Genomic DNA, 21,234 nt, shown 5'->3' on the forward strand with positions numbered 1-21,234 from the left:
AAGAGGCAAAGTTCCTAAATTCCTGGCAAAGGGCTGTGGTGGTACGTGAGCAAGCTCTAACCGCATCCAGAGATGTCTACGAGTGTCTCTCCGGCACGCTGCTGGCAATAACCTCCACACACCAGAGCTGACCCTTGTCCTCAGAGAGCCGCTCCTGCCTTCCTTGACAACCCTTCTCTGCACCAACACTCCCGTCTGGCCAGCACGTCCCCATCCTGGTGCATGAAAGCCTTGTTGACAGCCCCAGCTGGGAAACCAGGCTGATGCTGGGACAAAGGGGTCCCTTCCTGAGTGCAGGTCTGAGCTTCTTTCACAGACCAATCCTGCTCCCAGCCCTGTGCCTGATACCCTGACTCTAATGGCCTAAACAGCCAAGGACTCACTGCTTTGGGCCAAAAGAGACTTGTTCTTTACTCTACAAAGTCATCATCTGATGAACAGTATCCCTCCTGGTACTGGTAACAGGGACACCAGAAGGGCTGAGGCTCAGGGGAGTCCAGAGGAATCCAGGGCTCCGGTGAGGAGGCACCACGAGGGAGAGAGCAGTTGGGAATGGGCAGAGCTGAGGCGTCTGCGCTCATGTTCCTGTACAGCTGGGCGAGCTCGGCCGCAAAGATCCACGAGGATGGGCTGGAGCTGTTGCAGAAAAGCTCGCTTTCTTGGGCAGTCTCTCCCTTTTCTGTTTCTTCTGCTGACTCTGCTTGGCCTTGATCTTTAGTTTGATCTTCCCTTTCCCAGGCAGAGGCAGCGTCGACTTGTTCTGGTGCTGCTTCACCTCCCTGGGTCCTTCTGTAGAAATGAGTTTCAGGAAAAGACTACTCATTGACAGGAATTAAGAAGCCACTTAAACGTCTCAGAGCAGAAATCTCAGCAGAGTCCGGCCAGCAGCTGCCTGGGCTCTCCAGCACGCTCTGACTGCAAACAGTTCATTGCCAGCTGCAGCAATGCACAGCTCTGGGGAAAAGCAGCTCACGGGGCTCTCTTCCTCAGCCGGGAAATGACGATGCAAGCCGCCACTACACCAAACAGCGGCACAGCCAGGACTGCTGCGATCACAGGGATGTAGTGCTCGCGCAGACCCTCCTGACCGGCAGCCTCAGCCTTTTCCCCAGCGCCCGCCCTTGCGGGAGAGGAGACAATGCCACACGTCACTGTGCTCTGTGCTGCGGGCAATCATCTCACACGACGCTTCACACGCCCAAGAGAGGCTTTTTTCAGTGGTTGGTGCCACCCGATGCCCACGCTGGGGGAAGGCTGCCCCAAGACAGCGCACTGGTTGTAGCCCTCAGATGGGTAAGGCTGTAGCCCTCGAACGTCCTCCTTCCCCGAGAGGCAAAGTTCCTAAATTCCTGGCAAAGGGCTGTGGTGGTACGTGAGCAACCTCTACCCACCTACAGAGACATCTCAGAACGTCTCTCCGGCACACTGCTGGCAATAACCTCCAGACACCAGAGCTGATCCTTGTCCTCAGAGAGCCGCTCCTGCCTTCTTTGACAACCCTTCTCTGCACCAACACTCCCGGCTTTGGCTGCTGAGACCATGTGCGAGAGCTGGGGTAGAGTCCGCAGGCACACAGTCATTGTCACTGGTGACACCAGGTGACCACGGGGCAGCAACTACCTGGCATGCCAGTGGCTGCCATTGTCTCCGATTCTTCATCTGACACTGGCACGGTGTGACTGCTTCCCCTCGGAAAGGTCTTCTGCTCAGTCTCATGGTCCATCTCTTTAGAAAGAAAGCAGGACGGTTTCATGAGCAGTAACTTCCTCATCAGGAACACTGCACTTCAGGAGCCAATACTCTCCAAACACCGTAATAAAGCTTAGAAAAAAAGCCTGGGCTTTTGGGAGTGCATCTAGTCCAATCAATGTGTCATTCAGAGCCCCCGGGCACAGCACTGAGCCGGACCCACACACTGCTCTGCTGCGGGCCCCAGCATCGGCCGACAAAGGAGCAAGCTAAATTGTACAGGAGCGGAAAACTAACATGGAAATGCTCGTTCCTTCAGGGGACATACCCGTGGGATCCTCCTGAGGCTCTTGGACAGGCTCCAGCTGAGAAGTCAAGTAGCTGCTGCCTACAGGGACAGCTGCAATCAAACAGAAATGAAAAGCGTTTCCATTGCACGTTGTGACCGGCCTCTTCCTCAGTGACCTGCAGTGACTGGAATGACGTCAGGAAACAACATGGGAGCCAGAAGCAGGCTGAGATGTCCAAAGCTGCACAGGGGCCTGGGGACTTGTTGTTTACCCTACAAAGTCATCATCTGATGAACAGTATCCCTCCAGGTACTCATAACAGGGACACCAGAAGGGATGAGGCTCAAGTGACTCCAGAGAAATCCAGGCGTCCGGTGCAAAGCCCGACAGAGTTCGATAGAGACCAACAAAGCCTGATAGGGCCATACAGGGCTTGACAGAGCCTAACAAAGCTGAAAGGGCCTGACAAGGCCTGACAGAGCTTGACAGAGCCTGACAAAGCCCAACAAAACCCAACATGGCTCGAGAGACCCAAAGAGACCTTGACAGGTCCCGATACAACTCTACGAAACCCAACAGGGCCCAACAGAGCCTGACAGCGTCTGACGGGGCCTAACAGGCCCCAACAGAGCTCTACAGAGCCCAACAGGTGCGACAGAGCCAACAGGCCTCGATAAGGCCTCAGAGAGTCCGACAGAGCCTGACAACATCCTACAAAGTCTGACAGAGACCGACAAGGCCTGACGTAGCCCAACAAGGCCTGGCAAGGCCCGACAGATCCTGACAGAGACCAACAAAGCCCCACATGGCCCAACAGGGCCTGACGAGACCCAACAGAGGCTGAGAGAGAGCAACAAGGCCCAACATGGCCCAGCAAGGCCCGAGAGGGCCCGAAAGGGAGGACAGTGCTTCACAGAGCCTGACAGAGCCCTACAGACCCCAACAAAGACCAAAAGGGCTGTGCCGAGACCAACAGAGACTGAAAATTCCTGAGAGGGTCTGACAGCACCAAACAGAGAGGGTGGGGAGGAAAAGAAGAAGGAAGCGGGGAGAGAGAAAGACAGGGACAGGGAGGGGGCTGCAGAGATGGAGAGAGAAAAAGGACAGGGAACAGAACAAAGGGACTGAGAAATAAAGCAAAGGGAAGGTCAGGATGAAGAGAGACAAGGAGAAATAAAACCAGCAATGAGCCGCAGGAAGAGGAAAAGCGGGCTGAGAAGCAGGAAAGAGGCAGAGAAGACAAATAAAAAGGGACAGTCAGTTGGACAGGGGTACATTGCCAGAAACAATGGGACAGGCAGTGAGACAGAGGAATAAAGACAGAAAATGTGGGGACAGGACACAGGAGAGAAGGACAGTGAGAGGAAAAAAGGGGCAGGAACAGGACACAGGTGAAGAAAGAAGCAGTAGGAAGAGAGGGATGGATAGAAAAGTAAAATAGAGGAAGAAGGACATGGGAGAGAGAAAGACAAGGAAAAGGAGCAGGACACACATTGAGACAGGGAGCAGGACACAGATGGAGGCAGAAAAGCCTGGGCTGGGCAGCAGGACCGAGATGAGCAAAAACCCAGCACTGGGCTGCAGAACAAAGATGAGAGAAATGACAGCGACAGGGAGCAGGACAGAGTGACAGAGAGAGAGGAAAAACTGAAGTGGGAGCAGGAGAGAAGAGCAGGAAGGATGGGGGAGAAACGGAGAGGGAATGAGAGGGGCAGGGAGCAGCAGAGCTGGAGCAAGAAGGGTAAAGAGATGGGCAGCAGCACAAATGGAAGGAGAAACAAAGACGGGCAGGAAGCAGGACCAAGGGATGGAAGAAGAGAAGAACAGATCTTGTTTCCCAGAAATCAATCTCCAAAAGTTGCATAGAAAGACTGAATAAAAAAGCCAATTTCAAGTGCCTTTACTTGCTACCATTTTTGTCAGGCAGCATTCTAGGAAGAAACCAGCTTTTCCCACTGGTTTTGTTACCTTCACCACCTGAACACGAGCATTTATTGAAAACCTTTTATTGCAACCAAAAAGTGACACAACAGAGCTGCAATGTATTCTGCAAGGCATTCTGCCGATATTTTATAACTGATACAAGCGGCTTCTGCCAGTCCATTTAAAATAACTCAGCATTTTTACTACACACAGACTAATTAATGGTGGTTAAAAATAACGTGCTAAGAAAAGCCTCTCATGGTACATGCTCAGAAATCCCAATTCTGTTTGTGGGCACCTGTGTAGATTTCAATGTGTTCCTCTCCAGCTTCAAACTCATCTTTATCCCACTTTGACTGAGAGACTTGGATCGTAAGGATGACATCTTCTGCAGGGGCTGTTAGATCGTTATTATACTCCTCCATGGTCTTAATGACAGTTTGTTTTGTATCTGGCTTTTCTTCTGTCTTTGTCCTGGGCCTTCCCTCAGTAGAACTGCTGCTAAGAGGAACAAAATGTACATTAATAACAGGTGAGATACACAGACCACCTTCTTTTGTAATGCTTTATAAAATGGTTTTTACTTCAGTTCTGAAACTTTTTTTTAAGATGATCAGTGAAGGGAGCAGACGAGAAAGGATGAGCCCACTAGCTCAGATTATGAACAATCAATTAATTTAGTATCTTCCTAGTCAATTAATTTAGTATTCTCATGAGGTTCAACAAGGCCAAGCGCAAGGTCCTGCACCTGGGTCAGGGCAACCCCTGGTATCAATACGGGCTGGGGATGGAGGGATGGATGGAGAGCAGCCCCAGTGATGGACTTGGGGTGCTGGTGGTGAAGGACTGGACATGAGTTGGCCATGAGCACCTGCAGCCCAGACGGCCAAACACATCTTGAGCTGCATCAAAAAGAGCATGGCCAGCCGGTCAAGGGAGGGGATCCTGCCCCTCTGCCCTGCTCTGGTGAGACCCCTGCAGTGCTGGTCCAGCTCTGGGTCCTCAGCACAGGACACACATGGACCTGCTGGAGAGGGCCAGAGGAGCCCCAGGAATGATCCGAGGCTGGAACAGCTCTGCTGGGAGGACAGGTGAGAGAGTTGGGGTGTTCAGCTGCAGAAGAGAAGCTCCGGGGAGACCTTAGTGCACCTTTCTGGACTTAAAACGGGCCGATAAGAAAGATGGGGACAGACTTTTAGCAGGGCCTGTTCTGACAGAACAAGGGGTGATGGTTTTAAAATAAAGGAGGGAGATTCAGGCTGGACATGAGGAAGGAATTGTTGGCCCTGAGGGTGGTGAGAGCCTGGCCCAGGTTCCCAGAGAGGTGGTGGATGAACCATCCCTGGAGACATCCCAGGCCAGGCTGGACGGGGCTCTGAGCAACCTGAGCTGGTGAAGATGTCCCTGCTCATGGCAGGGGGGGCACTGGGGGAGCTGGGAAGGGCCCTTCAACACAAACTGCTCTGTGATTCTATGATTTTATGAGCCTATGATTCTATTGTACATTTAATTAAAAAAGACACAAGATAATCAGATTGTAGACTTGTCTCATCTGGTAATTCCTTCCTGTCCTACCATGTCTAGCAATGGTGAATAAATTAGATATACATTCTTATTTCAACATCAAACAATTATGAAGAGGTATACACAACAAAAGTTTTATCCTCGTGCCCCCGTGTTCTTCTTTAGAAAAACAAATATTAAAAAAATTTTGTAGAATACCAAGACACTGTCTTAAGTCTCCAGCAATGTCTGAAATGCTAGGAGTTTGCTTTGCCCTGCTGCTTTAGAAGCTGAAGCTGGATTTGAAGGAAGACATTGAGGGCACTCCCCTAAGAGTCAACAAGCAATGGATAAGAAGAGGGGAGAAAAAAGAGTCCCGAAGTAAGGGTCAAACACAACATCAATGAATTAACCCTGTCAGCTTTCTCTGCAGTACACACTACTTGTTTTCTTTAACAAAATGTGTTTGTGACTCAGGAACAGTTTAGCAGGAAAGATCACAGGTTATTCAGTTATTTTGCGTTTGATTTAGCTGTTCCCTTGATTAGTCACCATAAAGAATTTTACATTTTCGGAGGTGGAGGGGAGGAGGAAAGAAAGAAAGAAAGAACAGGGAAAGAAATGATGAGGTACCTGGTGTACCCTACAAGAAGTGAACCAGATCCATCAGCTGCTGTTGCTCTTACTCGTACTTTCCCCTTAGCTTTATCCTGTTTAACTTTACTACTGCTTGCCTTGGGTTTCCCCACAGGATCTTCTGCAGGAGGCACATTTTCTCCTCTCACAAGATTTTCGCCAGTTTCTTGGTTAAGTTCCATCTCTTTTGCGGGGTGGTTGAGAAACGCAGATTTATCTGTTTCTGGAGTTTCCTCTCCTTTTCCAGCATCGGGCTCACTCTTCCCCTTTGCCGATGGTTTCCATTCAGCAGTTTCTGGTTTTGAGGCATCTGTGGAAGCGGCTTCATGCTCCTCACCCACCTTTTCATCTGCGTTTCCTTTGCCTTTTTCAGGTTTTGCATCAGAACTTTTGCTTTTTCCCGCAGGTTTTTCTGACTTGCCCTCTCTGGAGGGCTTCTCTGCTTTGGTTTCTTTTGGATGGTCTGTCTTCACCTTTCATCCTTGGCTGTTCTGGTTCCTGGCTGATCTTTTGTCACTTCTGGGTGATATTTCCGTGGAGCACCAGGAGCCTTCTCATCCTTTTGAGAGGAAGATATTACAGCATCGTCTGTCTTTGACAACTCCTTCTTCACTTTTTTCACAGGAGGTTCCATTTGAGGAGAATTTTCACAATCAGTGTTCACCGTCTCTTGGGAAGTTTTAGTTGCTACTATTGTGCCGTCTCTCTTAGGAGGAGCAGCCACTTCTACTTTCAACTCTGTCTTGTCGTTCTTTTCTTTTGGCTCGTCCTTCTCTGTTCTCTCCTCTTCAGGCACTGGTTTGAAAGCAATCAAATCTGCTCCCACAGGCTCATCTCTTACAGGGGTGGCATCACCGCTGCTCGGGAGCATGAACACAGAGTCTGTTTTATCGTCTCCTGCTGGAACTGGCTCTCTTGGTGTTCTTGCACCTTCCAGCAACTCAGCACGGCGGAATCCTTCATTCTCATTGCATTTTCTTCTCTTCTGGTGTCTTTTATGTTTATTTCCTTTGTCATCTCCCCATGGATGTTTCACCTCTTTCTCTTTTGATTTTCTAGGATCACTGATGCCAGGCCTCTCTCTTCCAGAAGGTTTTTCACCATAATGTCCAGTTATATGATGACTTCTGTGGCTCTGCCCACCAGGATAATCCTCCCTGTTTCCCCAAGCACACGGTGAGTTCTCTTGTCTGGCCCCAGGTGGACCAAACCTCTCAGGAGAAAACTTCTCTCTGTTTACTGCAGGTGGAGGTTGAGCACCAACAGCACAGCCCTTGTAAAACTTGCCATACCATTCTCTATAGTTCCTTTCCCATTCTCTGCATCTTTCCCTTTCAAATGGATCTCTGACGTCAACAGGTCTGCCATAGGAACCTTTCATAGAAGATGCTGGACCTTCTGCGTGCCTGTTAAAATGCTCCCTTTCTCCTTGCCCTTGAGGCACAGTCCTTTTAGCGTGAGACTGGCCTCTGAACACCAGAGACCTTGACCGTGAGCGGCATCTTCTGCATGAGCGAGACCTTGACCGGTAATGACGACGTGACCTTGGACTGGAACGACGGTCACGACTGTTCGCTCTGCCTCTTCTTTGGCGCGGTGGTGATCGGGAGTGGGAACGAGGCTGGGAATGACTAAATGATCCAGAGTTGGTGCGAGAGTGGGAAGAGCCCGATCTTGACTTGGAGCAGGTATACGAACTTCTGGAGTGAGATGAAGCACCATGGGGAGACCTGGACCTTCAGTAAAACACAACACACACACACAAATGAAGTTGATTCAGAACAGCTGTTGACTTAATGCTACTGCAAATTTAAGAACTTGACAACAGTTTCTGCTCAAAGGACACAACAGCTGCTGCTTCGTTAGTCTGAAACCATACAGGAAGGGAAAATCTATTTCCACTGCTATCGCAGGAACCACCATCACCGGGGGTTGATTTAAGGTGGTGTGTGCTGGCCTCTGCTGGTACATGAATGTGCACATTTCTAACTACTCAGCAACTACACGCAATGCAAATCATTTTTGTTGCAGTAAGAGGCAAAAAGAGCAAGTGTTAATAGTTACAGTCCACTATCAAACATCAAAAAAACCTTATCTCACCAGAAGACAGTAAAGCTCCATTGTCCAGGTTAAAATCTCTCTTTGTATCAGTGAAACAAACAAGAAAATGAAGACAATTCCTCTAACCTCTCTGCCCCAAAGTGCTTTGAGGTAACGGTTCAATCAGAATAGGGAGACAGAAAATCCAGCAACTACACCGGTTCAGTTTCCTGCCTCCTCACAGCTCTCAGGAGGATGAGGATGTCATTACCTGGACAACAACGGACGATGCTCCTTTTGAAGCCTTTTGTATTCCATCAATTCCTTAGCAAAATCATTCGTAAACTCATCAAGTTCGGACTTCTTTATTTCCCTGTAAAAATAAGTTTGACATTTATTACAATTAGAGTTTGAACTTTATTACAAAAAGACACCAAGAAACAAAAAGTGGCCAATGCAAGAAACATACTGCATGCAGATGCAAAAGGTGACCTTCCTATGTAAGCAAAACCAGGTCAGAATTACTACAAGTTTTAAGGAAAGTGTTAGAATTACGTTTGCTTTAAGTTTTGCACATTTACCATCTGCAATGAGAAAATATATAAGAAAAAATTCTTATGTCATTTTTCCTTATGCCAGATACGCTTTTGTGGAACTGCAGTGCGATACGCTATCGAAACACAGAAATGGAAAACAACGCATCTTCATTGAGCCAAATACTCCTCTTTAAGTCTCTGTTGCTCTCTGTAAAACTCCTCCCGAGATAAAGGAGGTGCCTGTGTCCCTGGGATGGTGTGTGTTGGTGCCCAAGCTGATGACGTTTTCCGGGGCTGGGGAACGCCCTGGAAGGGAGACAGTGCACCCAGCAGCTGGAGGGTGACCAGGTGGAGACTGAGGGGGAAACTGTGGTGGTGCTGCCGCTGCTGGAAAAGGGAGCATGTGGGGTGCTGGAGGACACAAGAGAGGTGGAGGCATGGGCATGGAGACGGGTGGTGCTGCAGTGCTGGGGCCTGAGTCCTTTGGGTATGTTCACTGTGCAGGCATCCTTGATTTGAATGTCTCAAGAAACCTCAAACATCTGCCACTGCTACTCCCTGTCCTGATTTTCAAGAAGAAAGCAAAGGAAGCAGGAGCATGGTGGCGAGCACTTCTTGTTCTCCATGTAATCATTTTTCTCCCTGCTTCCAGTTCATTTGAGCCTACGCTCATCTCTTCGTCCTCGTTGTTGCTTCCGCATCCTCACCCCCAGCAGTTCCCTGTCTCCTCTCCTACAGGCAGCTTTGCCGCTGTGGATGGAGGCTGCCGGTGCTGAACAGAGACTCCCATCTCCCACGTGCCCACCGCTCCTCTGCCACTCGACACTGCGCAGATATTGATCTTCTTCTCACTTCTTTCACATAAGCTTCCTGTGTTGTCGCCTCATGATGATGTATTTGGCCTGTTCTTGTTACTTTCTTGCTTATAGAACCTGAGACTTCAGATAATTGGCAGGATGGATCCTGGGGTTTGGTTTTGTTATGTTCAGGGTTTTATACACACTTACCATCTGTCTATAACAAACACAAACCAGAATGCAGGACCTGCTTGACACTGCAAGAACAGGTGAAACAGGCTCCTCTCTCTGCAACTGAGAGAAAGCAGCCTGGCTACTCGAGATGACTGAATTGAAGAAATACAAAATTGTCATAAAATAACAGCATTGATCTTCCAATAGTTTTCTCAATCAGTATCAACTAAGTTGTTAACAGAAGAATGTTTGAGGATTATTTTTATTGGGAAATCAATTTATTCAGCCATAAATCAAATGGGTGCCTTTCCACCTGATGCTTCGATTCTATTTCATTTTTATATGTACGTATGGTTACCCCAAAAGGTGTTCATTTTTCAGAGTCCCCTTTTCAATCATGTACTGGAGTTTCATTTTAAATAATCTCACTGCAAGCTCAGGTCTCCTTTGTTCAAGACAACTGAAATGAAGCCATTTAAAAATTTATTGCCACTTGCATTCTCCACAACTATCTGTGCATTCTTACTTCATTATAAACCAGCTTTTGCCTACGTTACGTGTTGTGGCCTCTTTTAACAGGTTACAATAGTAATATATTGAATTTCTGTAGAATACTTACAGCTCCCAGCCTGGTCTCCCGCTGGCTGAGCAGACTGTACTGGCTCTCACTGGCTGACCTTTTTCAGTGGAGAGGAGACAGGAAAAACCCCATTCAGTTTATCTGAAGGTAACTTTAAAACATAAATTCTCAAGTTGTAGTTAGTTACCATTGGTGGGTATTGATTGTCCTTGCGGGCCCAGGAGACTTGTCAGTGCTGGTTGTCTCAGTACAGGAACCTGATAGCCCTTTGAATAAACACAGACGTTGGCAAACCAGCTCTGCTCAAATACAAGAATCACTGCATGTTTTGAAATAAAATTTACCTGCTCTTCCCACAAACCGCTGCTGGTCAGAGAGGAGGGTTTAGAAAGTCCAGCGGCGGCCACCAGAGCAGCAGGAGCTGTAACCACATCAGCCTCGCTACAAAAAAACAAATTTATATCATTCCAACAGTGTTTTGAAGTGCTGCTTGAAATATAAAGTCCAAGGTAAGAAATGCTGACTGCTGTAAAAGGAAAAAGAATCGGCACCACATTTACAAATGTGAGTTTGGTTGATTCCAAATGAAGCACCGAGCAGATGTCTGTCTGGATTACTGGGAGTTAAAGAGAAAGCTCACTGCAAAACGTTTTATTAAGCTTGCTGCACATGAAAGGCCAAGAGTAGGTATAACCCACCTGCTGAATGTCAGCTTTGGAACATGCAAGAACTGAAATTCCATTACAAAATGTTGATGTGCTAATTCAGAGCCTGCCCTAGAGGTTCTGTTGGACTGTGATCCTGCGTATTCAATGGTACAGCTGAGCCTGACCGGCTTCTGGGCAGAGCGCCTGTCTGCATTCCGGGTGTAAAGGGGAAGGGATCTAAGCCCTAAACAACAGTGCAGATTTTTCATGTGTTTTCATGTGACTTCACTGGATTGCAAACTTAGACTGTCGTGTTTGTCAATACTTCAAATTTATAGTGTTTCAATGTTTATTATCCAAGACGGTCCGTAACTGAGTCTGACTCGACTAAAGACAAATTAACGCCCTCAAGCGGGTTTCACATAACTAAAGGGTTATTCTAGGAACTGCTAAGCACCCAAAATCAAAGGGCTCCTGGGGAAAAAAGGTTCATCCTCCGGGGTAAACCCAGACTGAATGACAAGAAGTACTTCTGAGGAAACTCTTGCATGAGGCAGCTCCCAACTGATCAAAGGGTCCTCATTCAGAGTAAATGAAACACCAGAGCTTCCACAGCTATCTGGAACTGCCACTGTTGGTACAGAAATCACTAGTGGAGAAGCTCAAGAAGCAGCAGAATCTAACTTCAGTGTTACTGATTCTGCCAGATACTCAAACATGCTCTTTGTGACACCTGGTGGTTGATTTAGTTCAAGACCACAGACACTGCTCTAGAAATGCAGCAGGAAATCACAGCCTCTGCTCTCCTGAGCAACCACTTGGAGAGGTGAGACCTTGTTCTCTGCAGCCGTCCAATCCACAGCAAGAGCTGCCCCAGCTGCTCTTTGCAGACATCCATTAATCCACAGTCTCCTGTGCGAAACACTTTCTGTGATGTCCTGCAAAGATTCTGGGCCTTGTAGCTGGGTTTGCGGGGGAAGGGGCACCTCGTGTCACAGCTCACACGCCCCAGTGCTGAGCTGGACACACAACAGCCGGCGCTGGCAGAAGAGCAGGGGCAGCAAAGCCGGCACTTGCTCAGAGTGCTTCACCTGGCATTGTTGATCAAATACAAGCTTCAATTTCAAGACCAGAAACCTTGACAGATGTTCTTAGCAAACCTCTCATTCATACCCTGCTCCACATGTTTTGATCTGTAACATTTGTCATTTTCCCTGTCAAGGAGGTTTCATTAGTGAACAGGTGTTTCCAAAACTAAAAGCACCATTCAAGTCACCTGGGGTGAAAACATCACCCACAGTAACAGCGTTCTGCTCTTCCCACCACTCACCAGGATGCTCTTGTAGATGTTGCCACTTCTGTCCTCTTCTACGCTGGTCCGGATGATGCAGCTGTCTCCGTTCTGGTGGTTGTAAAGCGGCAGGACTGGCGGCACTTCTTTGGATGTCATGGGAGTCACAGAGTCGGGGCACTTCTTGGAGCACTTGTCATCAGATGGCAGCATGGGGGGAGACGAGATCAAACACATTTATTACCATTTCATTTAAAAGATCCAAAAGCTAAATATGACACTCTTTAGCAAAACAGCCTTAACAAGGGATTCAGCAACTCAGTTAAGGCAGCTTAGGTCAAGAGAGCAGAGTCTGTAGGACAAAGCTCCCTGGGAACGGAACCCAGCCCAGACAAGGCTTGGTCTGGGCAGTTCCTGGCAGGTCAAACCACAGGGCTGGTGAGCTCTGAGCTCACCTGCTTCTCACTCGCTCAGCTGCTCTGCCTGCCCCAGAATTAGGCTGGGCTGATGCAGATGAGCTTTCCCCCCAAAACTGCCTTTCCCAGAGCTCAGGTCCCTCCATTCCACTTCACGCAGCGCTCCAGTCAAGACCCACAGGCTTGGGCAAGCGCCTGGGGTCGCACAGGCTGTTTGTGCTGAACACAGGGCCCGGGCCCTACCTTGTGCTGAGGCTCCTCAGCAGTGTCGGTGGGAGGGACGATGGTGACGGTGCTGTCCCCAGAGCTCCCAGCTGGAGCAGGTTTGGGCTGCGCGTTGACGGGTGAGCTGTGGGCGCTCACCCCCAAGCCCAGGAACGGCCTAGGAGAGAAAAGAAAGCACAACAGAGCTGGGCTGAGCACAGCTGTCACTTGCTTCAATCTGACCTGCTGTTGTGTTTTCCTATCTCCAGTGGCCTATTGTTTGTCTGTGTAGATCAAATTAGTCTCTATCCTTATTTACTCTGTTTTGCTGCTGCAAATTTGAATTGCATTTCTAATCCAGCACTAAAATTGTTCCTTTGTCTGACACCTTAGGGTTGTTTCTGATGACTTTAGTCAATAACCCTCATGGCTACTTACGCCTATAGAAAGGGACAACAGAAATACGTATTTCTAGCTGGTGGCGTCTCCTTACGGCACTGCAGTGCCCTGGATCACCAGCCAGGTTTGTCAGCTGGTGTTTGATTTATTCCAGTTCATATTCACACACCAAACCCCCTCCCCGTTGTACTCACAGGCTGAATCTCTTCGCCACACTCTTCTGAGCTTTGCCCGATGCGGTGCTGTTGTCAGAAGCTGCTTCAATTTCCCGTGAAAGATGGAAACTGCAGAACAGGCACTACCGTTAGTTAAATATCTCAAAGTGGCCATATCTGAGAACCCCTGGGTCATTCCCACGTCCCAGAGGGTTCATCCCCACGAGGAGGAGCGCAGCTCTGTGCGTGTGTATTTCCACTCTCCGGGAGCAGCTCCTGGCAGCGCAGAGCTCAAGGCTGAGAGAACCTGAACCTGCCTGCGGGGGAAGAAAAGCTGCTTCGCCAGCTGGGCTGAGACCCTACCTCTCCTCATCACTTAAATGCTGCTGCCTCCTAAACCACTGCTGGAATTTCTCATCTCGTGCCATGCAATATTTGTAACATGAGGACTGCAAGAGCTTAATTTGGGCGATTATTTCAAACTCCTAAGAAAACAAATAATAAAATAGGAATTCTAATTCAAAAAATAAAGCCAGTCTCATTCATACACTAAACACACGCAGCAACAGATCCAGGACAAACTGAGTTGGACCCGCAGGTCGGTTTCAGTTGAAGAAGTGGCTATTTCAAGAACCACTGTTTCAAACAATGCAACTCTGCAGCTCCCCGTTCCCGCTCACCCCTGCGTGGCCAGAGCAGCGCCGAGAGGAATCCCGCTCTGTACGTGGGTGGTTCTCAGGCACTAAGCAAGGGAAACAGCTAGAGGTGCCTGTGATGAAAGCAGAGCCTGATCCTCCCCAGCTCTGCACGTCATGCACTCACACTTGCCCCAGAGGAACACAAAACGCTGCCCCCAACGTGTGACTGGAACGCGCTGCTCTTCCCTCACTCCGCTTGCACACACACTTGCCCAAAATAATTCTGTCCGAGATGTGGTGCGACTGCCCCCGGACAGAGGAAACCCCGGCACCTTCGCTCCTGCTGATCTCTGACCAACAAGGCTCAGGCTGGAAGGAAACGCTGAGCCTTGATTTCTCGGTCCCAGGTACCCGCTTCGCTCTCTGCACCTTTTACCCACAACCATTTACTGCAGCACAAGGAAGATGGTCACAACCTGTATCTTGTGGCCAGCACACAGAACACACACGTGTAACGTGTTCCCGTGAACACCAAACGGGGGCAATGTGCCCCAGACGTAAATCCCCTGGCAGCGAGCGCCCTGCAGCTCCTCTTCCCCTGCTGCCCACATCTAAAAGGAATTTCTCTTCCTTCCTCACAGTCTGCAGTGACCTTAGCGGCTGTTGGATTCGCCTGAGCAAAGACAACAGGCCTCGCCAAGACAACACTCCAGCAGAGAGCATCGGGAACTAACGATCACAGAACAGGCACCGTTCCACTTACCCTTCGCCGCTTCTCAAAATTGATCTGGCCGCCCTGTTGGAAGGACAGAGAAGGGATCAGAGGAGAAGAGCACAGGCTCGGTTGGAGTTAATCACGAACAGGATGAAGCAGCGACACCAAGGGAAAGGCCAGAGCTGCCCTGACCAAAGGCCTCTACAAAGACCTGTTTCCAGCTCTAGGATAAACCACAGCACTCGTGTCACCGAGTCTATTTTTTAAATAGACTCCTCCATTTTTAAGAACTGCACTAGAACCCAGTGGAAGATACAGGAGCAACACAGTGCCGGGAAGGGAGGGAGGATATTTAGGATTACAAAAATTGCTCCAAATTACCTCGAGATAGTCCTGAAGTGCCGTGTCCAGCATCATGAGATCCGTGAGGAAGGTACCGAGGTAGGGTACCGCGCCTTGCGTGACTCCCTGCAAACGATCAGAGCAACGGTGGATTAATTGACTGAGAAATAATAATAATACTAATTAGAATGCTAGAATACTCCTGTGCAAGCGAACAAAATACAACCAGTCTGCTTCACCAAACAGTGCTCTTGGAAATGATGCTTTCACGACATCATCCTTAGTATCTTAGCCAGTGGTTCATGTCTGTACAGAGCGGTATAAACGCAAAGTGCTCATTCGTAACTCATCTGCGCCAAATCACGCTGTGCAGCACCTCTCGCCCCAGCAGAAAAGCCCGGGATTTACAGACCCGTCTTCCCAAAAGCTCCGCATACGGGAGCTCAGTTTGTTAGAAACAGGGCTGAGCTCGGCTTTGGCTCTTCTGCACACCGGTCCTACCGTTATGCGCTCCAGAGCCAATGGGGTCTGAAAAACACACAGCCAGCTTGAGAAAAATGCACGTAGAAGGACTTAGCAGAAAGGAAAATTCACTCAAAGACATTTGGTCTTGCTTAACCAAAACCAGGACACTCGGAACACCAGAGGCATCTAAAGAGAGCTCTTGTGAGCTCGCCTGCTGTGGTCCATGGGAACCAAACCCAGGAAAGGACAGCACCAGGCACGGATGGATATTTCACAGTACTGTGCATTCACATGGTATTTCTGGAACATCTGGCAGACAGGATTTTCATGGGATGAAATGGGTTTTCTTTGTCATTTCCTTTATCCCTTATTACACAAGTGATGCCCCCTTGCCCCTCTGCTAAAGCTGGAAGTTGATTCTAGTTCTCATTCACACACTATGTGAGCTCCTACGACTTTTCAGCTCACGGCACAGGAAGCTTTCTGCCCAGGATAAGAGGATGTGTCAGGCTTGACGCTGGGAGAACACACAGAGAAAGGTACTTCACCGTCATTTTCCAGTTCTTCTTTCTGGAACTGCTCCAAGAGGTTCTGCGCCCTCTTCTCCGGGTCAGAGCCGGGTACGTTCCTCTTCAGATAATCCAGCACCTTCATCAGACAGACGTAGTCCGGTGGCTCTTGGAAATCCTCGGCGCGTTGGTCGAGCCAGGCTTGTAAAATCGATGCGATCGCACTGTGAGCAAATTCAGAGAGAACACACGGGTTGTATGCAGCAGGTATTGATGCAATCCTATGGATCTGGATCTAATATAACAACAGGAACACTGAGACATTCATCCCCCACATGAAGGCAGCATGGATATTTCTGTGAGCATAGAATTTAATTTGTTCTTTTTATGCAAGAAATATTATTAAGATAATACTTCATAGGAAACTAAAGGCTGCTTCTTCAATTACACCTTGAGAAACCAGCGCAGTCGTTAAAAAAAAGTTCAAGATTTTCTCTGGGTTGCATTATTGGATGTGTTATGAGAGAGCTGATACTCGGCCTTTACACAAGCTCCTTGAAGCTGTGAATTGTCAAAGGAAACAACAGCTCTGCTGCCCACGTCCTCCTCCAACACCGAACCCTGACTGGGGCTCGCTGGGCGCTGCAAAACCAAACTTACGTCCCGAGCACTGTGCTGGATTCGGGCGAATTCTGGTCTCCAGCTTCTTCGGAGCCTGAAATCTCCAGGTTTCCATATCTGAAAAATGAGATGGCTGTTTAGAGGAACCTCTGCTGAGCAAAAGCAAAATCCCAAATCGTGTAATTCATATACAACTAGCACAAACAACTAAAGAGCGTTTCTAGCTCAAACTGCAAACATGGAATCTAAGAGTTGGGCAAAATTAAGGAGCCTGAAGAGGAAAAAAATCCTAAAGAAACAGCCAGTATCTTCCAAACTAGCTTGTTAATTCCTAGGAAGCAGCCTGCGCAGAGGAGGAATCAACCAAAACAGTCACTCTGCTCACAGCTCCAAGACCCTTTCTGCCCATTTTCACTCAGCCTTTCCCAAAGCAACACTCCAGCACATAAGGAGGCTGGAACACAACCGCTTTCTCCAACACAGCTGTCGTGTATAATAAACGATGGCTCAGTTTCCATTCTGTCCGGGCTCTTACCTGTCCAGGAGCAGTTCCAGGACTGTGCTGGTGGAAGCAAAAGCCCTGTATGTGGAGAGGAAGATGCTGATGTACTTAAAATCATTATCCCCAAAAGCCGTCAGAAGGTTCTCCACCAGCTTTTCCAAAGTTCCAGCTTTCAGGGCCCTGCTGTTGCACGTCTCGTCCGGGCTGACAGTGTGTTCTGCAGGGAACTGGTCCCCTTCAGCCTACAAAGTGGAAACAAAGACAAAGCACAAAACTCAGGCAGAAGCCGGATCCCTGACACAGCCTGCACAATGAAACACAGACTCCATTCCACCTTTTCACAGGAATAGTCCATCTCTAGTTACTAAACAATTTTGTCAGTTCTGGCTTTCCAAATACCAAATGCTGTATCAAATACTGGAGGACAATAAAGACATTTCTTATTTAAACAGGCAACTGTTTCCAGTGCTTAAGCTGTAATCTCATGGTAGGCTTTGAAACTGACCATTCCCTCCTAACAGGGCCAACCATTCAAAAACCCCGGATGCTCTCTTAGCATCAAGAAGTTTAAGAAAGGTTTATCAGACTTCTTGCAGCATGAAAGATCTAAGTTCCTTCACTTGGCAATGAAGTAAGGACCCTTGAATCAGCTGGGGACTTGGCCACCACGCCAGCTTGACTTACCCCGAGCCATCTTGCTCCTTCACTGTCAGTCTGCGGGATCTGCGCTCTTCTCAGGATGTCACAGTCAACAGCTCCTTCTCCACCTCCATCCTCAGTTGTGCTCTGCCAGGAAAAGGGCAAAGAAAAACAGGTAAGAGAGAAAGGAACGTGGTCTCTGCACAAGCGCAGGCTGCAGACACCAGCGTGCCAGCACCAGGATCTCACAACACCTCAACAACGCTCACTTCAGTTGCCACCTTTTAGCTGCCTTTAGTTACCTGGGGTTTTTTGGACTTATAACTGAAAGCAGAGAGGAGCTGAGTGCACAGATTACTGCACAAGCCAATGAAAGAGGTAAGAATTAAACCAGAGAGTCCAGATCTCCTGAACCCCAGCACTAACAGGCACTGTATTAACATGCTGATACGTGTTGAGGAGCAAAGCACTAGAGAACTGAAAACAGACGTAACAATTAACTTTAGAAATACATATACTGGTCCCCCTGCAACCACATAATGTTTTTTCATCATACATACCACTAGAATAATTGAAGTGTCAGGGCTTTACTAACTACCACAGCCTTAAGCACAGCAACAACTCGATTAGAAAGGATTTGAGTGCAGTGCAACCACATCCTGGTTTGGGGAAGCTGGGGTTTGGGGTTTTTGGGGGTTGCTTTTCTGTTTGTTTTTACCTCCTTTATCTCTAAAATACCCCCTAGTCAGACAGAACTGGCTGTACACCAGTGACTTGCCTCTTGAACGCTCTGTGGAACCTCCACATTTTCCCCAGGCTGGTTCCTCACGTTGTCTTCCAGGCTCTGTGGAGTCTCCGTGTCTTCTTCAGCTGGCTTGCTTGGAGTCTCCTCTATGCACTCTGCAGTCTCCACGTGTTCCTCTCTTATCTTGCTTGGACTCTCTTCGTTGTGCTCTGGAGTCTCCATGTCTTCCTGTGTTATCTTGCTTGGAGTGTTCTCAATGAGCTCTGGAGTCTCTGAGTCTTCTTCTCTTGTCTTGCTTGTCGTCTCATCATCTTCCTCTCTTGTCTTGCTTCCACTCTGCTCAATGCGCTCTGGACTCTCCTCAGTGCGCTCTGGAGTCTCCACATCTTCTTTGGTTGGCTTGGTCAGAGTCTCCTCCAGGCTGTGCAGAGACTCCACATCTTCCTCGCGTGCCTTCCTCCTGGGTGTCCTCCTCCTTGGTCTCCTCCAACATCTCCAAAGAGACAGGCTCCGAAAGGGGAAGTTCCGAGCCTGTTAGAAAACAGCAGAACGGCAGTTTTGAATTGCAGATAGCAACACATTTACTTTTAATGTCCTTGCAAAAGTACCAGGACAAGATCATATGAACCCTGATCTTTAGGCACTATTACAATGCAAAAAATAGATTGTATGACAGAATAATAGAATCTTTTTGGTTGGAAGAGATCATCGAGTGTAACCATTAACCCACCCCTGGCACTGCCCCGTGTCCCTCAAAACCTCATCCATGTGCCTTTTAAACCCCTCCAGGGATGGTGACTCCACCGCTGCCCTGGACAGCCTGTTCCAATGTTTAACAACCCTTTCACAGAATCACAGAACCACAGAATGTCAGGGATGGGAAGGGACCTGGAAAGCTCATCCAGTCCAATCCCCCCGCCGGAGCAGCAACACCCAGATGAGTTTACACAGGAAGGTGTCCAGGCGGGTTTGAATGGCTGCACAGAAGGAGACTCCACAACCTCCCTGGGCAGCCTGGGCCAGTGTTCTGGCACCCTCACTGAGATGAAGTTTCTTCTCAAATTTAAGTGGAACCTCTTGTGTTCCAGTTTGCACCCATTGCCCCTTGTCCTGTCACTGGTTGTCACCCAGAAGAGCCTGGCTCCATCCTCCTGACACTGCCCCTTTCCATATTGATCCCCATGAATGAGTCCCCCCTCAGTCTCCACTTCTCCAGCTCCAGAGCCCCAGCTCCCTCAGCCTTTCCTCACACGGCAGATGCTCCACTCTCTTCAGCATCTTGGTGGCTGCGCTGGACTCTCTCCAGCAGTTCCCTGTCCTTCTGGAACTGAGGGGCCACAACTGGACACAATATTCCAGGTGTGGTCTCCCCAGGGCAGAGCAGAGGGGCAGGAGAACCTCTCTGACCTACCGACCACCCCCTTCTAACCCACCCCAGGTACCATTGGCCTTCCTGGCCACAAGAGCCCAGTGCTGGCTCATGGTCACCCTGCTGTCCCCAGGACCCCCAGGTCCCTTTCCCCTACGATACTCTCTAATAGGTCATTCCCCAACTTACACTGGAACCTGGGGTTGTTCCTGCCCAGATTCAAGACTCTACACTTGCCCTTGTTCTATTTCATTACATTTCTCCCCGCCCAACTCTCCAGCCTGTCCAGGTCTCTGGATGGCAGCACAGCTTCCAGTGTCAGCCACTCCTCCCAGCTTGGTGTCACCAGCAAACTTGCTGACAGTCACTCTATTCCCTCGTCCAAATCACTGATGAATATTTTGAATAATACCGGCCCCAGCACTGACCCCTGAGGCACTGCACTGGATCCAGGCCTCAACTGGACTCTGCCCCATTGACCACGACTCTCTGGCTTCTTCCCCTCAGCCAGTTCGCAGTCACCTCACCACTCGGTCACCCAGACCGCACTCCCTCCCATTTCTGGGGGGAAATGTTCCCAATAGCCAACCGGAGCCTCCCCCGGCACAACTGGAGGCCGTCTCCTCCCGTCCCGTCACTTGTCACTCGGCAGCGGTCACCAACCCCCTTCTCTCGGCACTCGGAGCTGCCACCCCCGGCCCCGTGTCCCCCGCAGCCCCGGGGGAGGGCGGGCGGCGGGGCCTGGCTCGCTCATACCCGTCCACAGCAGGGCCCGCAGCCGATCCCGCACATGGCGCTGTGTCCGCGTCCGCAGGCAGGGCTGCTGCCGGCTCCGCCAGCCCCGCACTCCGCTCTCTCTCGCACCGACCGCTCGCCCCGACGGCAGCGCCGGCAGCGGCTCCGCCGGCACCGCGGCGACCGGACGCGGCCTCGCGGCGGCACGTGCCGCCCGCAGCCGGCCAATCGCAGCTCGCCGCCGCTCCGCGCGCGCCCCCTTGCCCCGCCCTCAGCCCGCCCGCAGGCCGAGCCCTCGCCCAGCCGGACAAAGCGCCGGGAACGGGACAGACGGACCGAGCCGGGAGCGTGGGCATCAGACTGTGCGTGGAACACAACGTGTGCTGCGGCAGAGCCCGGGGCGAGCGCTCCCGGAGCTGCTTCACGCACACGCACGGCACGCTGGGATTTTACCCCTGGCCCTTGCAAACGCAAACCAGACCCGCACTGTCTGACCAGCACCTCCTGCACTTCATTCATTCGTTGCCCTCCAGCAGGTTCCGCCAGACACCCGTAAACAGTCCCCAGGCTACAAGCGCAGCTCCAGCCGGGCTGCGGCTCCAGCTGAGCAGCTTTGGTGGAACACAGGACGGACCCCACATTCCTGCTCCAGCAAGAAGGTGGTTCTGCAGGAA

General features: G+C 49.8%; 3 protein-coding genes across 3 annotated transcripts; all 3 read right to left on the minus strand.

Annotated features, from left to right (window-relative positions):
• Positions 1-3,969: 3,969 nt before the first annotated feature.
• Positions 3,970-10,722, minus strand: LOC139829140 (E3 ubiquitin-protein ligase RBBP6-like). Its single transcript, XM_071815094.1, is given in 7 exon segments — positions 3,970-4,403; positions 6,039-6,519; positions 6,522-7,777; positions 8,353-8,454; positions 10,208-10,265; positions 10,356-10,434; positions 10,513-10,722. Coding segments are annotated over 4 exon segments (2,016 nt in total). The 5' UTR covers positions 8,400-8,454; positions 10,208-10,265; positions 10,356-10,434; positions 10,513-10,722; the 3' UTR covers positions 3,970-4,171.
• A 435-nt stretch (positions 10,723-11,157) lies between these two features.
• Positions 11,158-15,749, minus strand: LOC139829169 (ral guanine nucleotide dissociation stimulator-like 1). Its single transcript, XM_071815302.1, has 7 exons — positions 15,732-15,749; positions 15,015-15,101; positions 13,961-14,022; positions 13,320-13,409; positions 12,766-12,904; positions 12,146-12,298; positions 11,158-11,202 (listed from the first exon to the last, which is right to left on the minus strand). The coding sequence occupies exons 1-7, from the start codon at positions 15,747-15,749 to the stop codon at positions 11,158-11,160; spliced, it is 594 nt and encodes a 197-aa protein (XP_071671403.1).
• A 150-nt stretch (positions 15,750-15,899) lies between these two features.
• LOC139829170 (ral guanine nucleotide dissociation stimulator-like 1) lies at positions 15,900-21,079 on the minus strand. The gene is made up of 6 exons (XM_071815303.1): positions 21,014-21,079; positions 18,541-18,855; positions 17,757-17,858; positions 17,106-17,314; positions 16,610-16,687; positions 15,900-16,173 (listed from the first exon to the last, which is right to left on the minus strand). Exons 1-6 carry the CDS (start codon positions 21,077-21,079, stop codon positions 15,900-15,902), a joined length of 1,044 nt encoding a protein of 347 aa, XP_071671404.1.
• Positions 21,080-21,234: the final 155 nt, after the last annotated feature.

Source organism: Patagioenas fasciata, chromosome 15 (genome assembly GCF_037038585.1).
Source record: "Patagioenas fasciata isolate bPatFas1 chromosome 15, bPatFas1.hap1, whole genome shotgun sequence".
NCBI classification, from domain to species: Eukaryota; Metazoa; Chordata; class Aves; order Columbiformes; family Columbidae; genus Patagioenas; species Patagioenas fasciata.